Source organism: Cydia strobilella, chromosome 16, assembly GCF_947568885.1.
Source record: "Cydia strobilella chromosome 16, ilCydStro3.1, whole genome shotgun sequence".
Lineage (NCBI taxonomy): Eukaryota > Metazoa > Arthropoda > Insecta > Lepidoptera > Tortricidae > Cydia > Cydia strobilella.
In genome coordinates, this window is record NC_086056.1 from 1,574,554 (window position 1) to 1,592,723 (window position 18,170).

The 18,170-nt window shown below is 37.6% G+C and overlaps 1 protein-coding gene and 1 long non-coding RNA gene across 2 annotated transcripts in view; both read left to right on the forward strand.

The window, feature by feature from the left end:
- The window catches only part of LOC134748376 (uncharacterized), a 351,953-nt gene that overhangs the window by 127,005 nt on the left and 206,778 nt on the right, over nucleotides 1-18,170 (forward strand). The window lies entirely within an intron of this gene.
- LOC134748480 (uncharacterized) lies at nucleotides 9,924-13,142 on the forward strand. The gene is made up of 4 exons (XM_063683282.1): nucleotides 9,924-10,203; nucleotides 11,376-11,513; nucleotides 11,597-11,817; nucleotides 13,050-13,142. The coding sequence occupies exons 1-4, from the start codon at nucleotides 10,074-10,076 to the stop codon at nucleotides 13,140-13,142; spliced, it is 582 nt and encodes a 193-aa protein (XP_063539352.1). The 5' UTR covers nucleotides 9,924-10,073.

Genomic DNA, 18,170 nt, shown 5'->3' on the forward strand with positions numbered 1-18,170 from the left:
CACTGTTGGTTATAATGTAGGGTATTAATATGATCTTTAGTTGCCTGGATTGCGATGTAATCCTTCGATATATGCTGACCTCGTGTGTACTATTGTGTATACCATAGGTGTCTTAATGAGGGAGAATCATTTATTATTTAATGATAAGCAATGGTGCTAAATTGTGTTCGTAAATAAAGACTAATCAGGTAGATGTCGCTCCAACTCTAGCTGAAACTAGACCGATGAGTCAGCTTTTTAGTAATGAACTCTGCCTCTTTTACCTTTTTTACCTAGTACATTATATTCCCGGTTTATTATAGTACCCTTTATAGGTGCGATTACAAGATATGTGCAATACTTGAGCAAGTTTTAATCGTTTTATATGTACAGTAAGTTATGTAGTTCAAATTCCTGGTTAAATTATTGTCTGACCTTTGCTGTACTATTTATGAAGTGCTAACAACTGGTGGGCGGTTGAAGATATGTGTGCCTTCCTATGTTATTTATTCGCTTATTTAAGGGTATTAAGATAAATGCGCGATTGTCAGCGAGTAGTCAAGTCAAAATACGTTTAGTTATTATGTGTATTGGGGTGGGATATCGGCCTAGCTTTAAACTTAGGCTAAAGGCCTGGACAGATCTAGACTTTGTGCACCAGGGGTATTGTGCCTAAAGCTTTGGCCTAACAGACTTGGAAAGATCTCACCAAACTTTGCCGTGTTGTAGGCAGCCGCCGCGTCTCGGCGTTGGGCCGCTGATGCAGCAGCGATAGGCACGGACCGCACACAGGTACACTTAAGTACTATATAATCGGGAAGCACTGATAGCCGTCACTATAAACACTTTCACGGAATTCTGGAATTGGGCAATAGAGTGTCGCGAGAGCGCGGGACAGCTCTTGGTTGGATGTTAGCGCGGAACAAGCTCGACCATCTGGCGATGGGTGCTATTGTTTCGATGGGTGCTTTTAAGCGTTTATGAGGCTTATTTGTTCGCTCCGGGCACGACCGCTCGGTACCGCGTCCAAAATGGTTCTCTTGTATTTCTTCCTTTTGCTATCAAAGGAAAACTACCCTATTTCCTCTCTCCATCCTTTATTTTCCAAAGGTCTTAACCGACTAGCAATTCCTATTAAAATACACTTTTATCGAAGCAAAAGTTTTGAAGCAAATAAACAATAGCTGATTTCAACATGGAAAATAAGACTTGGAAGGAAAGTTCTATTAAAATGAATAAAGAGCTGTGGTTTTTTTTTTGTTCAGACAAAGGCGCTGGAAGCGTTTTATGAAAGAGTCAAATAAAGTTTAATAAGGTTTCGTTGTACTTGTGTAAGCTTCTTGTTTCTGTCTTAGAAGGAGCCATTTAAATTTTGTTATATAGCAGGAGTTTTTAACTAGTACGCTCTGGCGTGTAGCGTGACGCAAAAGTGGGCGACAAAAGTCTTGCCAGTATCTATCTTATCTTATCTTATGGTTTTCGGGGGCCCTTGCGGATACACTTCGACCCATAGGAATCTTTTGTGCAGTCACCCCCTAGTCTTGCCAGTAAAGAACCCGTACGTATTAGTTTTTGCATCAATTTTAGCTTAATGTTCATTTCTGGTTGTTACTGGAATTATTGGGTAATTTTTGGATGACACATTTAACAGTTTTTCCGCTACAGATTTTAACTCCCTCGATAGGATATAATTAAAGCTCCGTTCAGAAAGTTAAAGAACTTGCATGCGATTTTCGTTAGTATTGCGGTATTTGGTCGATGAACTGAAATCATTTTAGGTAGGTACTCCATACAGAATACAGAAGCGACTTTTTTTGTACGGAAAAATTTACATTCTCCTACATAATGACAAATTTTTTAAACATAAGTCAACCAGTATGGCTGGTTTGATAGGGGCAGCCGCACTAAATTTATTTATACCTACCTGAATTTATTGTGTTTTGCAGGTATAGTCAGTATAGGTATAAAAGTAGCATAAATATTTGACAATGCATCAAAAGTATCTATCATTTTTTGAATTGATAGCCTAAGAAATATAGTCTCTTTATTTAAACTTTCACGATTTTTACTCATTATTATTCACAACGACGGGACTTAATCGCGTAAAATAAGTTTTAAATTCACCTCCGACGTTTCGAGGACGGCGTTGTCCCCGTGGTCTCGGAGAAGACTCGACTCGACTCGACGAGACTCGGGGACAACGCCGTCCTCGAAACGTCGGAGGTGAATTTAAAACTAATTTTACGCGATTAAGTCCCGTCATTGTGAATAATAAATAGTCTCTTTATGTAGAACAATCAAACTGTGGCAGATACTTCTTAATGGAAACTGTCGAGATATATCTATTTGGGAAAGTATTTAAGGGTGGCAGATGCTTGAGGGGGATTATAGAGGTAGGGCCCCCCACCAACTAGATGGTCCGACGAAGTTAAGGAGGCAAACTCCATCAAGCGGTCACGGGAGATCGAAACCGATGGAGGCAAATCACAAGAGCTGAAAAACCTAGCGGTCACGATCCTCAGTAATGAGGGACCGACAAAGAAGACAGGTAGGTAAAAGGATCAAAATCTATAGAAAAAAATCATATTTCTTCGCAGAATCTTATTACATGTAATACTTATGTCGCATAAACTGTCATGGCGTAAATTGTAAGTAGCTACGAAAGGTGACACGAAAGGCTTTGGGATTGGGCATAAGCGTACAGTCCCGAGTCACATGAACCAGCCGCCTTTAAACTGCTCCAATACAATAGAAGTTAATCTCTCATTTTTAAACGACATGTTTAAATTACATGAAGCTTGGTAACAACATTTTGAATTTAGTCATAGTTTCACTAGACTTATATTGACCGGGATATAGACCGTGATTACCTTTTGTATTATTTGTGAGCTCCCGATATTTTGACGCAGTTACATGCATCATGTTCACGGGTGACTGAAGCAGCGGCGGCTGGTGATTCTATATTATGGGTGTTCACTATCACAGTAAAAAACTACACATTCAATTAACCGACACAAAATACGGTCATTGAACTCTCTTATAGAATTTCGCTATTACGAATATCTTGACGACCGATAGACGCTAACTGCAGTTCATTTTACAAATGGATTCTAGGTTGTGAATGTTGTTTTAAAATTTTATGGAAATATGTGCTAAATTGTTAACACATCGGTTTCGGTCCAAGCAAACTCACCGCACAGCCGTCGCCCGGCCCGCCCGCGCCCGCTCCAAACAAGACATATGTACTTAGGTAGGTAACACGATAAACTAAAACACCTAGTTACTTTTATCACAGCGACATAACACAACCACGGTGTTTTTGCATATTGATCTTATTTAATGACATATAAGTTTTTGTTTTTGACGAACATTGTTACGAAAGTTCAAGGTTTTCCTTTTATATTGAACTCGAGTCGATTTTGTAAACTTTTTTCACATTCTCCCGTTAAATTCATTCATTTTAAATACCTCACAACAAACAAATTATGTGCACTTACTGCTTAAACTCTTGGTTAATTATTTATAATAAAAAAATGCCAAAATTCCATTCACGCGCGTACTTTAAAATTGACTACTAACTAAGGTCTGTTTACAAACAAGTGACAATATGGCGCGCACAATGCGCGCGCATTCGACGAGAGGGCGCAAGGTCAAACGGGCTACGGAGCGCCGCTCCAATTTTACCTCTTTCTTCATAGAAAATCTTCTGTTTCACGTGCGGAACTGTAGCGAAACTTCTCTTTCGCTCTCATTGAATTTCCTATTGATTTTATGTACTAAATCTTTTTCATAGGAGCGCAATCCAAAGCGCTCCGCTTCGCGCGTTACCTATGATTCCTATGAAATTATAGGAGTAGGCCGAGTAGTATAGGCCGTCTATAAACTTATAATGAATAAAGGTAATTATTTAATTGGTATTTTACTTTTGTACGATAGATCTTAAAGAGTAATATATTAATTAGGCACTATAATTTCATTATGATTATTTATGGGAGTGCACTGCACAAGCGCTCCTTAGAGGAAGCCGCGCCTGGACTGAAGATATATCCCGGTCAATATAAGTCTAGTGAAACTAACCGTGAATCATTCAAAACTCTAGTCATAGTTTGTTTTGTAAATATTTGAGAGCATATTTTTAAGAATAGGAATAACCAGTTAATGAAAGACCTCATGTCACTCATCTGTTTATATCACACTTGAATTAGTAACGATATATTATGTGAAAGCGTAGGCGTGTTATATTTAAATCAAAGAATATAGGCCTTCGTCAGTTTTACTTTAGTATTTGACCTCTAATTCAGTTTATGACTTTAATAATAACTTAAAAGAGCACGGCACTTAAATAACGCCTCCGCTCTCATTTAAGCCACAACCCACACGTCTCCATGAGTGAAAATTCTCGGGAAAATGATAAATTGGGCCTGTGACGTACCCAGAATTTTGATGGGCTGCCTTTGTATAGTATCGTGTTTCAAAGTGCCCCCTGAATTACGGGACAAGCCTGTTATTACGGACAAAGAGACCCGAAATATGGTCACGGGGTCCAATGGAGTTGGAAGACTTCTGACTAGGGTTTATCTGTCATAAGTTTTGTAGTTGGATGCGTTTGGATAATTGGGTCCCGGTCCTTATTGAGAGTCCTTATTGGTCCTTATAGTCCTTACTTTTAGTTGCGGGTCAGTTGAAGATTGAAAGTTTGCCTTGGTTGTTTGTCAATTAAGTACATGTTTGGTTTATAACATGTATATATGAAACAAACATTTTAGATTTATAAGGTTCAAGATATAGTTAATTTAATAAAACCTCATATATTTATATTTATAAAAAATGTGCACACTACTTAAAAAAAATACAGAAATTGAGAAAATCTCAAAAAATACTCTAGTTACATGTAAGAAATCCGCAACACAGGCTTCGTCTGGTGGCTACAAATGCAAATCAGCAACATGCTTCGTCCCAAAAATACCAATGCTGATATCCGCAACAGGCCTCGCCATTTTTTTTTATTAATTTAATTGCAATTTTACTTCGCGATCTACGTAACGCTTTGAAGAACGTAACTTGCGATAGAGATTGGAAATGGCGGATTAATGTGCGAAATTCTGGCGTCTTTCTTTATCCCTAACAACAGAGAATATCAAATAAAGCCAAATTCTCCTTTATGTCGCCGGTAAAAAGATACTTAACAACATAAGTAACAACGTCTCCATATTATCAACTGTTGATAGACCTAAGTGTGTTATCTTGTATGTTACTTCCACATCTTTACCCGCTAAAAGCACAAAAATCATAACAGAAGACATATTTCCGGCGCAATTTACATAATGGTCCAGTCGCCAAGGGTCTAAACTCAATAAAGGGCCCGAGGGACTTCTGATAATGCCCTGCGCTACACACCCCTGTTTGGCCCTTGAAAGATAAATGCCAGATAGTATTCATAATGGGTGTTCTTTAAAGTTAGGTGAATTTATGTTGAAAACGTTTTATGATGCTTTTATGTTATGTTATGCTGTTTTGGAACGTGTCACTAGTGTTGTTTTCAAACGGTACCTGTTCGGGCATTTTTTTTTATATGAGGGTATGCCGTTTCGGAGCAAATTCGGAGGTAGATTCAACACCTCTGACTGTCAATCACTGCGGCTCGGGCGCGGCCTGCAACGCATGTTCCTCTGTGTGTTAATATTTCCAAAATTCGGTATTTCGGTGGTGTTTGCGAACAATCAGTTTACAAGGCGTGTGTAACGACCTCTCAAGGTCCTGGAAGTGCTAGCTAGCTGAAGAAGGACCAGGATCCCCGAAAATCATCGGCGTGTGCTCAAGGTTAGTGGCTATCACATATTGGTTAATTGCAATGCCCGTCCAAAGTTTTTAATATACTAGGGAACCTAGGACCAGCTGAGTTATTGAAGGGTTCGTAAATACGTGAACAGTACTCTTTTAATAATTCTGAAATTACGTCGATTATGGATCTCATGATACAGTGTGGGCACTATAATGTAGCACTATGATAGAGTTAGACCAAGAAAAGTCTGCAACGATTAACATTACGATTAACCAGTGCAAGCCCCGGGGCCAGTGGACCCGGGTATGGCCTTAAACTGCGTCCGGACCCGGATATGTCCTTAAACTACGTCCAAAAGAGAGGTATGGGCACATGTGAATGACATCTCGCTTTGTGTGGTAGGGCACAGGACAGCGGATGTCATTCCAGATCTAGAGCAGAGCCCAACTGGGGAAGTACCTCCACCTTACAGAAAACCGCACCCAAATAACACTAGACCCTACTCATAGTGTTGTGTTCCTGCCGGTAAGTAGGGTTGCCAGAGCTCAACGAGGGAGAGGAGTGTTAGGGTTGGCAACGCGCGTGTAATATCTCCGGTGTTGCAGGCGTCCGTAGGCTACGGTAACTGCTTACCATCAGGCGGGCCGTATGCTTGATTGCCACCGACGTGGTATAAAAAAAAGCGTTATTTATACGTCATAAATTTATAGAAGATTGACGTTTAAAATAACACTTGCTCTGTGTGTGGTGTGCTATCAACATCGTTGCAGACTAACTCTAGCAACGTAGGCTTCCTGCAATATAAAATTAGCATAATTAGCATAATTTTATATTGCAGGAAGCCTACGTTGCTAGAGTTAGTCTGCAACGATGTTGATAGCACACCACACACAGAGCAAGTGTTATTTTAAACGTCAATCTTCTATAAATTTATGACGTATAAATAACGCTTTTTTTTATACCACGTCGGTGGCAATCAAGCATACGGCCCGCCTGATGGTAAGCAGTTACCGTAGCCTACGGACGCCTGCAACATAGGACTTTTTATTTTGACGAAATCTAAGGTGGATGAGATTTCCGTATGATGACGAAGCCTGCGCTGTGGATCTAAAGGCATGCTGCTGTTATTATTGTTTTTTAGGGTTCCGTACCCAAAGGGTAAAAACGGGACCCTATTACTAAGACTCCGCTGTCCGTCTGTCCGTCTGTATTCTCATGAGCCGTGATAGCTAGACAGTTGAAATTTTCACAGATGATGTATTTCTGTTGCCGCTATAACAACAAATACTAAAAAGTACGGAACCCTCGGTGCGCGAGTCCGACTCGCACTTGGCCAGTTTTTTCCTCAATTAAAATGTTTTTCGTTTTGCAGGATGGTATCTAAATGGGTCAGTGGGGATAAACCGGTATTTTTGATAGGATGAATTAACTATTATAAAAACGGCTACAAATCAAATTGTTTTACATATTAAATATTTTTTGATTTGTGTTTTTGAGTTTGAAAATAATCAAAAAAATCTTTGCTTAACAATTAGATAATGTACTTAAGTACTTACATAGTTTTATTATGAATTCGTGGTTCAACAGAACAAACGCTGTCTCCGTAGTTTCTCTTTCGCTCTCTGCCCTTTTTTAATTGAAAAACATTTATTTATAGAGGTGTAATGTGTTTTAACTTGTAGGTAAGTACTATCGGCCAAAGCCAGAGTCGACCACCTTAAAGGCGCATTTTGTTTGAAGCGGGAACATCTGCCCGAGGCTCGTCAGCTTTTGTCCACCAATGAAATTTGGGGGCGGACCACTAGAATTTCTTTTGAAGTTTTTTGTGATTTTCTGTCAGAATGTAAACAGTGGTCCAATAAGAATAACAGCAAAATGTTATAAATATATTAATACGTATTACAAATGCGTATTACAAATTGAATAAAATGATAGTGTGTCTAATCTTTCAAACGTTTTAAACGTATTTTTGTAAATGTTTAAATATGAAAATAATTGATAGTTTAAAAGCACTCGGAGAATACGGCCACGGCATTTTTAACCAAAATTAGGAGGGTTTGATGAAAATGCAAAAATGTTATAGAAACACCAACTTTTATTAAGTTTGCGAAATGGGGAAACAAGCATTGCTTTATAGAATCAACTAACAACAACGCCAGTAGTGCTTACATATTCGATGAAAACGAACTGGAAGATTTGGTTCAGACAAAAATTAACAATCTCGACGGCTTTACCCATCTGGCTTTCGATCCTTTGAGCCGCGATGGGTTTTATTTTTCTTTATATCATGATATCTTACGGTGGCCCTGGAAAGGATTGTTACATCATTTTAATATGCCACCATACCTCAATATAAAATTTAATAAATAAATAGATTGTGTCACGGATTACTATCCGTATTACATATTTGAATATTATTGGAATATTCAATTTCGACGTTTCAAGTTCTCTATAGCACTCATGATAATTGTAGGTAATTACTTACCAAATTTTACAAACATCTATAAAACATGAAATAAAACATTTCATTAAAAATTCAATTGTTAGGGTTCCTTACCCAAACAGTAATAAAAAACGGGATCCTATTACTAAGACTCCGCTGTCCGTCCGTCTGTCTGTCCGTCTATCACCAGGCTGTATCTCATGAACCGTGATAGCTAGACAGTTGTAATTTTCACAGATGATGTATTTCTGTTGCCGCTATAACAACAAATCCTAAAAACAGAATAAAATAAATATTTAAGTGGGGCTCCCATACAACAAACGTTGTAAATTTAAATCTAAAGAACTCTGGTGTGAATTTGCCTTTTGTCGAGCCACCTTTTTATCTTACTGACTGGTTAGGTTGAAAATTTCAAAAAAAAATAATGGAGCAACAACAATGGAGGAACAAGTTCAACAAAGAATTAGAAATAATACTACTATAGAACTGTTTTATTATTTAATTGTGGTCCCATAGTAAATTAAAAAGGAGCGCTGTGCCTCCGCTCCTGCAGAGGAGCCGGTGGCCACCATATAACAGCCGCCACAAGGTCAGGTGGTGGTGTTGGCGGCAGTGTAGGTGACCTCGGCGGCGAGTCCAGTTCGCTCGCCGACGAAGTCGACGCCTCCGGTGTCGGCGGTGGTGTTACACCGTCCGGCGATGACGGTGGTGGCGTATTAATTCCGCTGCAAACAGAATAAACAGTTTATTACTTATTTTAAACTTTATTGCACAATGCACACAAAAAGAGTTCAAAAGGCATGCCTTAACGTATTCTCTCCCAGTCAACCATTACGCCAAACAGAAATGTGTAAGCGCTGGGGAGCGCTCAGAAATAGAGACCAAAAATATAACCGATCTAGAATAAAATTAGAACAGATTTGACAGTGGCAGTTAGTTGTTATCTTAATTTTGATCTTCCAATATCACGTCATTAATTAGAACTAAATCACTATGTCTAAATCCTAATATGTGCAAATGATAAGGTATTAATACTACGTATATCGATACCCTAGTGGTCAATTGTGACTTATTTTGTAGAAAAATAAATATCTTTGCACCAGTGAGCATACTATAGTGTAATCACCATTTCACTGAAATCTTAACTTTTTTCGGAACTTCCGCACAGTCATATGGGCACTAGGGTATCAATATCCAAAATTGGTGATTTAACTTTATTTTTAAATACAATATTATTCCATGAGTACTTACTTTCTTTCCATTTTAGAACACAAACACAAGTCTCCTGTTTCACGTAAGATCTCACAAGACCAAATGACGTCGAGACGATGTTAAAATATTTTGGATTGTTCGAAGTGTTAATAAATTTAAGTTTTAGCCACTTTAGTTCTGGCACTCTCAAGTTCAGTCGATAACAGCTAACAAATCAATTCCCTCTGCAACATAAGTGAAATGTTTACCACAATTCTCTTTTGCATAACAATAACGCGCTTTTCTGTAATAGCTATTTTTTCTTGTAGTCTAGGGACTGACTTATGTTATATGTTAGTATGACATGCCATGATTACAATTTTCTCCTTTTTCGGGCAGTCGTGTAAAAGATGTCAATTTTCTTTTACATTTATATGTGAGTAATAACATCGAAACTACAATAAAAACCGACGATGGGTTCCATAACATTACGCAAAAAAATCACGTTTTTAGGGTTCCGTACCCAAAGGGTAAAAACGGGACCCTATTACTAATACTCCGCTGTCTTGTGAATTTGTGATATTTCATGGTAAGTAAATTATTCGACACGTGATGCTGATGGTAGTCGATAATGTTAACTATAAAGACTACTTAATATTTATCACTTATTTATTGTAGATGACTCTGAAACACGAAGCAATGGCTATAAAAAATATTATGATCACGGCGCGAGGACCTTTTTTTGTTTGCGAAAGTGGACTGAAGGACTCTAGCAGGAAGGAGATAACGCATCGGAAGAGCACACGAGGTTTGTTTTAAATAATTAGTTACTTACCTATTGTAGTTAAGTCAATTTGTTTTCTAATGTTGCCTAGTTATTTTATTATTACTGTAATAGTAAATGCTTCTTGTTTGTGATAATCCGCTAATATGGTTCCAATGGGTGGAAAATTACTTGTGAAAATGATGTTAAAAAAAAGTGTATATGAATGCTACACGGTATTGAGGATCGGTAATAAATAAGTTTAACGTTTAAGGTAATAAAGACAGTTATAAGTGCTCCCTCTGTGAACAGTTTTAAGAACAGACTTGATAAACATTTAAAATAAAATAAAAAATGAACTTTGTACTAAAATAATCATGGGTAAATATAATAATCGTATAATTATAACTATTTCTTTAAAATATAGCATAATTAAGAAGAGCATATCTGTTTGTGTCTTGGTTAAAAAAATAACCATGACTAAAATAACTGTTTGCAAATAATAATTATGGGTCAGGTAAAAGTCATTCTATGATAGAAAGATACACATCTGGTGGCCGTTAAATAATTGTTCGACCATACTTGGAAGCTTTTTTTAAACAAGCCATAATGAGTTCTAGGATACAGCGCCCGCGCCTTTAACCCATTATTTAGGCTTAAGTTTTATTAGTAAGTTACGTAATAACTCTGTTTACTGAATGTCTGTTTGACTCGGCCGCACTCGTTAGCGCTAGCTAAACCGATTAAGTTGAAATTTCGTATATAGTTGGAGTCCCGGGAATGGACATAGCATAGTTTTTATCCCAGAAAAGTTGGAAGCTTTTAAAGGGTTATTCCACGCAGACGAGTCGCGGGAAACTGCTAGTTTGATTATAATTTATGCTGACCCTTATGTTGTTGTAAGTATTAAGATGGCGGTGTGGCGGACCTTAAAGGGTTTCCTATTTCGTTATTCGGCGGTGTTGAGAGTTCCCAAAACAACTCTTTGAGAAATATGATATAATAAACAAAATGATAATTGGTAAACTGTAAGCTCGATCTCTACGATGCTCTTGTTCAGTTCAGTGACGAGGCCCGAACCGAACATATATAACTAAATAAAATAATGGATTTTTTGAGAGACATTTTTCAATGCCTTAGGTAAGTTCTGTAACTATATAATACATATTCGAGTTATGTAAATTTACAAATTCATAATGGGATATGTTTGCTTGAAGCTTCAGGACACGAAGACAGCGAGAGGGTGCGGAGGACGAGGCGGAGGGCGCAGAGGCACAAGCAGCAGAGCAGCCGGCGTCGTCGCCGGCAGCTGAAACATGCTGGGGGTGCGGCATGCCCCTGCGCCTTTGCCTTAGGTAAGAACGTTCAGTACTAAGTCTTAGTTTCCCCTTGCGTGACATTATCGTTGAAATTTTCATTTTGTTTCGCTTTTTGTTAGAGGGCCTCAGATGGAACCCTCGGCGGCTTCAATACCGCCGACCCCGCCACCGACCCCGGTTGGGGTTGCGCGCCGTATTCGACCCTCAAGGCCGGGCTCGGGGCGGACCAGGTCGCGGCCGGTTGCTATTCCGGGGCGTCAAGACCGACGCACCCGGCCGCCGACCGCAGCATTACCCTGCGCGGCGCCAGGGTGCATGCTTTGCAGGAAACCCTACTAGGGTATGTTGATATTCACGATCGTTTTTGTAACGAGCCGCAATGGTTCTATGCGTCTTAGAATAGATGCCAATGGCACCTACGTCATTTGTGTCAACTCCGCCATTTTAAATAATTTCCTAAAACTATCTCGACAAAAAAATTGGACCGAAGCGAACGAAAGTGAGTGAAGGTCTATGCTTTAAATTTGGCAACGTAAATAACCACTTCCTTCGCTAAAACTACAAAATGAGCGAATACTACTATAGCATCAATGTTAACCTATATATTTTGTTATTGCAGACAGCCGCCGCCGTGAAGCCGCGGCCATCACGTATTAAATTAGTAAATAAGCCTACTTATTATTATATTTTTTTAATAAATGTATGAGTATAACCTTATAGTCATACATTTATTCAAAAAATTATAATTATTAAAAACTTAGTGTAATCATAATATAATAAGCCTAAATCTTAAATATTATCAAAAATTTCATCCACTTTGTAAAAGCAACCTCTCAATAAAAATATTTTCAATTCCCTATGAAACACCGAGTGATCCGTAATGATTTTTAGTTCAGTAGGCAATCTGTTATAATGGCTTATGGTTTTAGATATAAGTGTTAAATGCGACTTGTGTAAGTGTAATTTGTTTGTGTTATTTGTGTAAGTTTAGTTTTTAGTTTTTAATATAGATTAATTATTGTTACCGCGTATGGACTTTTATTTCTAACAATCCCAACACATTACCAAACCCCGACTGCCACATTGGTGACCCCGACGTGATCTGAACACGCAAGATTTTATTTATTAGGAAATAGGTAGGATAGTTTATTGGTCCAATAAATAAATACATACATTTAAATATATATATACGCACCCGGTAAACGCAGTTTAGCCCTTACTTTTTTCTTCACACACTTCGCACTCCTCCGGTAATTGGTGGTCGTATATGCACCTTCGACACACACTACACCAAAAGTACGGTTGGTCAACTAAAATTAAAACATTAACTCCAAAACTAATGTCAACAATAAAATGATCCAATTGTCCTTGTCGCTCGATTTCTAATCCACAATAACACTCTCGCCTCAAAACAAAATGTGTAAGGTCCCACGGCCAAATAAGTCCAATATCTAACATAAAAATATAATCATACCTATCTAAAACACGTTCTACGTCCATAAATATCACCATTTTGAAACTAGAAAGTCACTATCCTAATTTACTAATGTTACATTTACCTACTCTTTACAGCATCTCACTGCCTTGCCTGTCTCTCTCAAAGTCCTCAAGCAACTGCCTTTGCGTTTTGAGAGTCTACAACAATGGGCTTATACTAAGTATTAGATTATAGTAAGCCAGTGTTGAATATTGATACATATATGAATATTAGGTTCGTTCAAAGAACAAACAGCCCTTTGTTTGAACAGTCTATGCGAGAACCATAATATTTTTGAGCCCTAGACTAGTATACCAACTGTTGGAACAGAAAGCTCAAAATATGTTGGTCCCCGTATGGCATATATAAATATGAAAATGGCATGCCCAGATATTTATTCAAGATGCAACATATCAAATATAAATATGATAAATTATTATATTATAAATTATAATATTATAAATTATATATACCTCCCATAAAAAATGGACCAGCCAAAATGTATGGAACAGTCAAATTTTTTTCGCGATTTCGGGGTTGGTCCCATAGTAAAAGATGCTCAGTATAATCCCAAAACCTCCCTGGCAACGGGAATGCACTTATTTTTTAGCCAGCCTGTATACAAACCAGCATACAGAGATGGTCAAGAAGGAATGTGAACACAGGGTAAGATAAACATATGTGGTTTCTCATATCAAATATGTAATATCTTATGAGAACCGCATAATTCTGGTGGGGTCCGTGTTGAGTTTTTTACGTTCGAAAACTTATCTATGGCCGATCCTCAATGCCGTGCTACCGTGTACCGTGTAGTGTAGCCTGTGTAGCCAAAGGGTGAAAACGGGACCCTATTACTACGTTCACACCATCATCTTCATTAAACGATTAATTTTTATTTTCAGTTGTCACAGCGACCATGCCGACACCTTAATTTTACTTTTGAATAGGTTAATTTATTTTAATTTACTGTATTGCATGATAGGTATATGTTTAAGTTATTAATAAATTTGAATCATTTTATATGGACTATTTTTATTTTACTCCCGGCAAACTATTTTTATTCTATTGTATTGTGATAAATTTCACGTTATTAGCTATCTCAAAGCTAGCCGACAAGGTTTAAGGATAAGGAGTAAGGACTCAGGAGAGACAAAAGAAAAAACTAAGCGCTCGCATTTACGCAGCAATACTTTGTTGCGTACTATTAAGAAAAAGAGACGCATCTGGAACGCATTAAACTGCCATTTGGGTTAGTTTATTGCTTAGGTTTCGAATATTAGGTCCGGGCTGCATTCATCAGGCAAGCAGTAATTGGTGCACGGCGTAATTGTTCTGCAGGTGTTTGCTATGTTAGGCAAGTTATAGTGCCGGCATGCTGTCAAAGAAAAATATGAGACAATAGATTCACACCAAACTAAAATGCCGCGAGTATTAGCCGCGACTATTTTTTTAACTATACCCCGTCTGTTCATAAGTACTCAAATAGTTCGATTACTGAAATTTTATACGATGCAAGTCTTATATCGTTTTTTACTTTGCTGATCAAATAATCAATATTTAGTTCTAGCAAAAAATGGTAAAATCATAGCAATCCAGCGCGGGAACGCTGCCTGCGTGATGGGCACCCTACCAAGGGCACAAATTTTTGTTAGGTATTTTGAATTTTTAGCTTTAGTTATTATAATTGTAGTTAGTTTTAGTTTTAATATTTATTTTATAACACTTATTATCAAATAAATGAGTTACTTTCTTACGTAATTTGGTCCAACAAAAAAAATACAAAGTATTTATTTTTATACATTTATTATATACAAGAATAATATAAACTAGACTAATATTAACAATAATACTTAACAAAAACAACTTAAATAATATACCTACTTAAATATAAGCAGGCCGTAGATGACTTAATAAATGTAAACGTTACGTTATTTGTGTCACCACCATTTCCTTCGCTAAAACTCCAAAATGAGCGAATACTACTAGCATCAATCTTGACCAATTGGGGCATTTTGCAACCGTATTGCTGCATAGAGTGGTTCTTCTCGTGCAAATGTGCGAGCTATGTAGACTCTATTCCATGCAGAAATACGGTTCAGATTTACTATATCAATGAAAATATCGTCTTCCCTCGGTGGCGGAAATGGACCTACTTCAGTACATGTCAGTACTTCAGTCGATTAGTAAATAGGTTATAGATATAAGTCTTAAATGTAAGATTTTATTTATTAGGAAATGGGTAGGCTTATTTAGTTATATATATATTGTTTTTATTTTACATGACATTTAATTTAATTAATTTCACCAAATTAAATGAGAGAAAGTAAATTAATATAAATCAACAATATTTGAAGAAGAACACACACTAGCACATATTATCACTGTATCTATAACTATCCAAGTAATCCAAGTGAACATATTGCACGTGTTGATCATACCGATTGTTACAGCGTGTCGAACTTAAAATGTGGTTAAACAAGTAAAATATGGGATACGAGTCGGGGCAAGGCGGCAAAAAGAACCCAGATACACCGTAATCACTATACAATGTGGGCCCTTTGCGTTGCTATCGAGCATTATCGGGTCGAATAAAAAAATGAATAAATGGCGTAAAATATTATATTGTAAAATTTGTAAGATTGAATCAGCTAGTGTATCTTGTTTTCGCCTTATACTTAGTTATATACCCTTATACTAAGTTATGTTACTATACTAAAGTTACTATCACACTCACTATTAACATCAACTCGAAACAAAATATAACCAAATTTTACCCTGAGCTAATATATATTCTAGTTAACCTAATTAATCTAATAATACTACTTATGCTAATTATATATAAAAATACACATAATTAAATTTCTTGACACGTTATTAATTAAGTGATCTTAAACCCTACATTACTTATACTTACAGCCAAGATTACTAACACCTATGAACCACTGCACAAATTTTCTTATGAATCGTAGTGTAAACAACACATGAAAGTCAACACACGGTCACATGAAAGACAGTCGGTAACAAACACATGTCTCAAGTTCGTCAAGAAAAAAAAAACAAATTAATACTCAATAACACAAAACTGACATTTTAAACAAATATTTTTAGCATGAACGTAAATAAATATATTGACACGTAAATAACATAGGTGACTTAAGACTATAGCGTAAAACACCGATGAACCACTAACCGTTGATATTAACCGTTGTTTAAACAAAGTTACCTCAATGCTTTGTGCAAAGCACGGTTAATATTTTGTTAGTGCCCCGTCAGCGTCTATGACTGCATCCAATCTCCTCCGCATCGAGGCTACAAGGTTTTCGCACAAATTTGATCCGCGCAACGAGTCCCACACCTCGTTAACATGTGCGACGAGTGCGTTTTTGGTCCTTTCGGATCTCGTATCCCAGCGTTGAACCATTACGGACCAAAGATTTTCAATGGGATTGAGATCCGGAGAGCGCGAGGGCCATGGTATTGCTTTAATGCCACTGGGTTTCTGTTGAAGCCAATTTTGCACCAGGCGACATTTGTGTATAGGGCAGTTGTCGTGTATGAATATTACTTCAGGCACGTCTTCTTCCGGATACACTGTCCTCACTGACGGCACCATTGTGTCCTGCAGAACCTCCAGATAACTCGCGCCATTGGCCCTCTCGGGTAAATATACGAGCTCTCCCGGCCCAGCTGCACTCATCCACGCCCACATGTTAACTACAACTCTTCCTGACTCTAAACATGGGACCACATTCCGCGGGTCGTATCGTGTATTATCCACACGCCATAAATTCTTGCGACCCACCTGGCTCGACTTAAAAGACTTCTCGTCGGAAAATATGGCATGTGAAAAATCAAAATCCCTCATATCTCGAGCGAAATTGAGGCGCGCTGCTTTTTGAACATCTGTCAAAACAATTTTTTTTGCCGGCTTTCGGTGGTGGATGCCGACCCTATGAAGAGCGTTTCGCACGGTTTGCGGAGAACAATCAAATGCCGCCGCAAAGTGCCGAATAGGCGTAAATGGATGCTCTTCATAGGTGGTGATCAGTTGGTCCAAACGCTGGCCAGCAATAATGCGTTGCGGTTGGGGACGGGGTTGATTTTCTAAACTTGCTTCTCCGTCGTAGCGTTTAATCCAGCGGCGTGCTGAATTTCTCTAAAAAAAAGAAATGTAATGATCAAAATATGTTGCTTGCAACCCTCCTTTGCGTATTGAACTAATATCTACTACATGTTTAAACACTCCATGTAAACAGCTAAAATGTTTTCTGCTACAAGGTGATAAAGCGTATATGTAAATAACACAATTCTACTCTATAAGTCAACGAATAATATTATTTAAAATTTTAATAATTAAGTAGTTGAAGTATTGTGAGGTAATCGATCACATGTATACTGAAAACCAATTTTTAACTTAAAACAGCAGGATATATGAATAAAAAAAACTAAATCTTAATAACCTAATAATACTATAAATACTTTTTATTTATCTTTGCACAGCGTAGTTAGTTGTATAAATAAAAAAATATTCACTTACCGTAATTTGTAATTCTTCCGAGATTTGACTAATATTATATCCTTCTTCTCTTAAAGAAATTATACGGTTTCGCACATACGTTGACAAATTGCCGTGATTCATAATTGCGACGGTTAAGACACGTGGTGCGTTTTAGATGCGCAAGATGCAACTGACTAGACTAGACAAAACACGTGCAAGCTACGTAAAGATTGTAAACAATGACAGCTACTTTACAAAAAAAAGGATCTTTGTTTCTCATTGGTCAACAAATTAGGGGCGGGTCAAGTCAAAAATCAACGTTTGCAAGCGATACTGTTTTGAAAGTGGTCGACTCTGGCTTTGGCCGATTACCTACAGTCAGCGTCAAAAGTATCTACTAACTAAACAAAAATAGATACGTCTTTATTTATTCGTCGAAGTTAAACTTTCGTGAGACATATTTTAAAAGCACGGAGTGCAGCCGCCGCGAGCACTCGAGCCTGAAGAAGGACCCCCGAAGGGCCCGAAACATGTCGCCAATATTTTAACAAGGCACTAAACACAATCATAATCAAATACGTTAATTTTCTATTGTAATTCCAGGGAGGTAGATAATTTAATATTAATTTCAGTCCGTAGTAGAAAATGTGATGTTTTCAACCAAAAGGTACCACATTGTCGCCTGTCGATAAGGTTGATTTCAAATTAAAGGTATATG

Excerpts from the sequence above, each read along its gene's own strand:
- LOC134748480 (XM_063683282.1), top strand. The coding sequence starts at position 10,074 with ATGACTCTGAAACACGAAGCAATGGCTATAAAAAATATTATGATCACG. Across the intron at positions 10,204-11,375 it reads GCATCGGAAGAGCACACGAG|CTTCAGGACACGAAGACAGC; the intron begins GTTTGTTTTAAA and ends GTTTGCTTGAAG. Across the intron at positions 11,514-11,596 it reads CCCCTGCGCCTTTGCCTTAG|AGGGCCTCAGATGGAACCCT; the intron begins GTAAGAACGTTC and ends GCTTTTTGTTAG.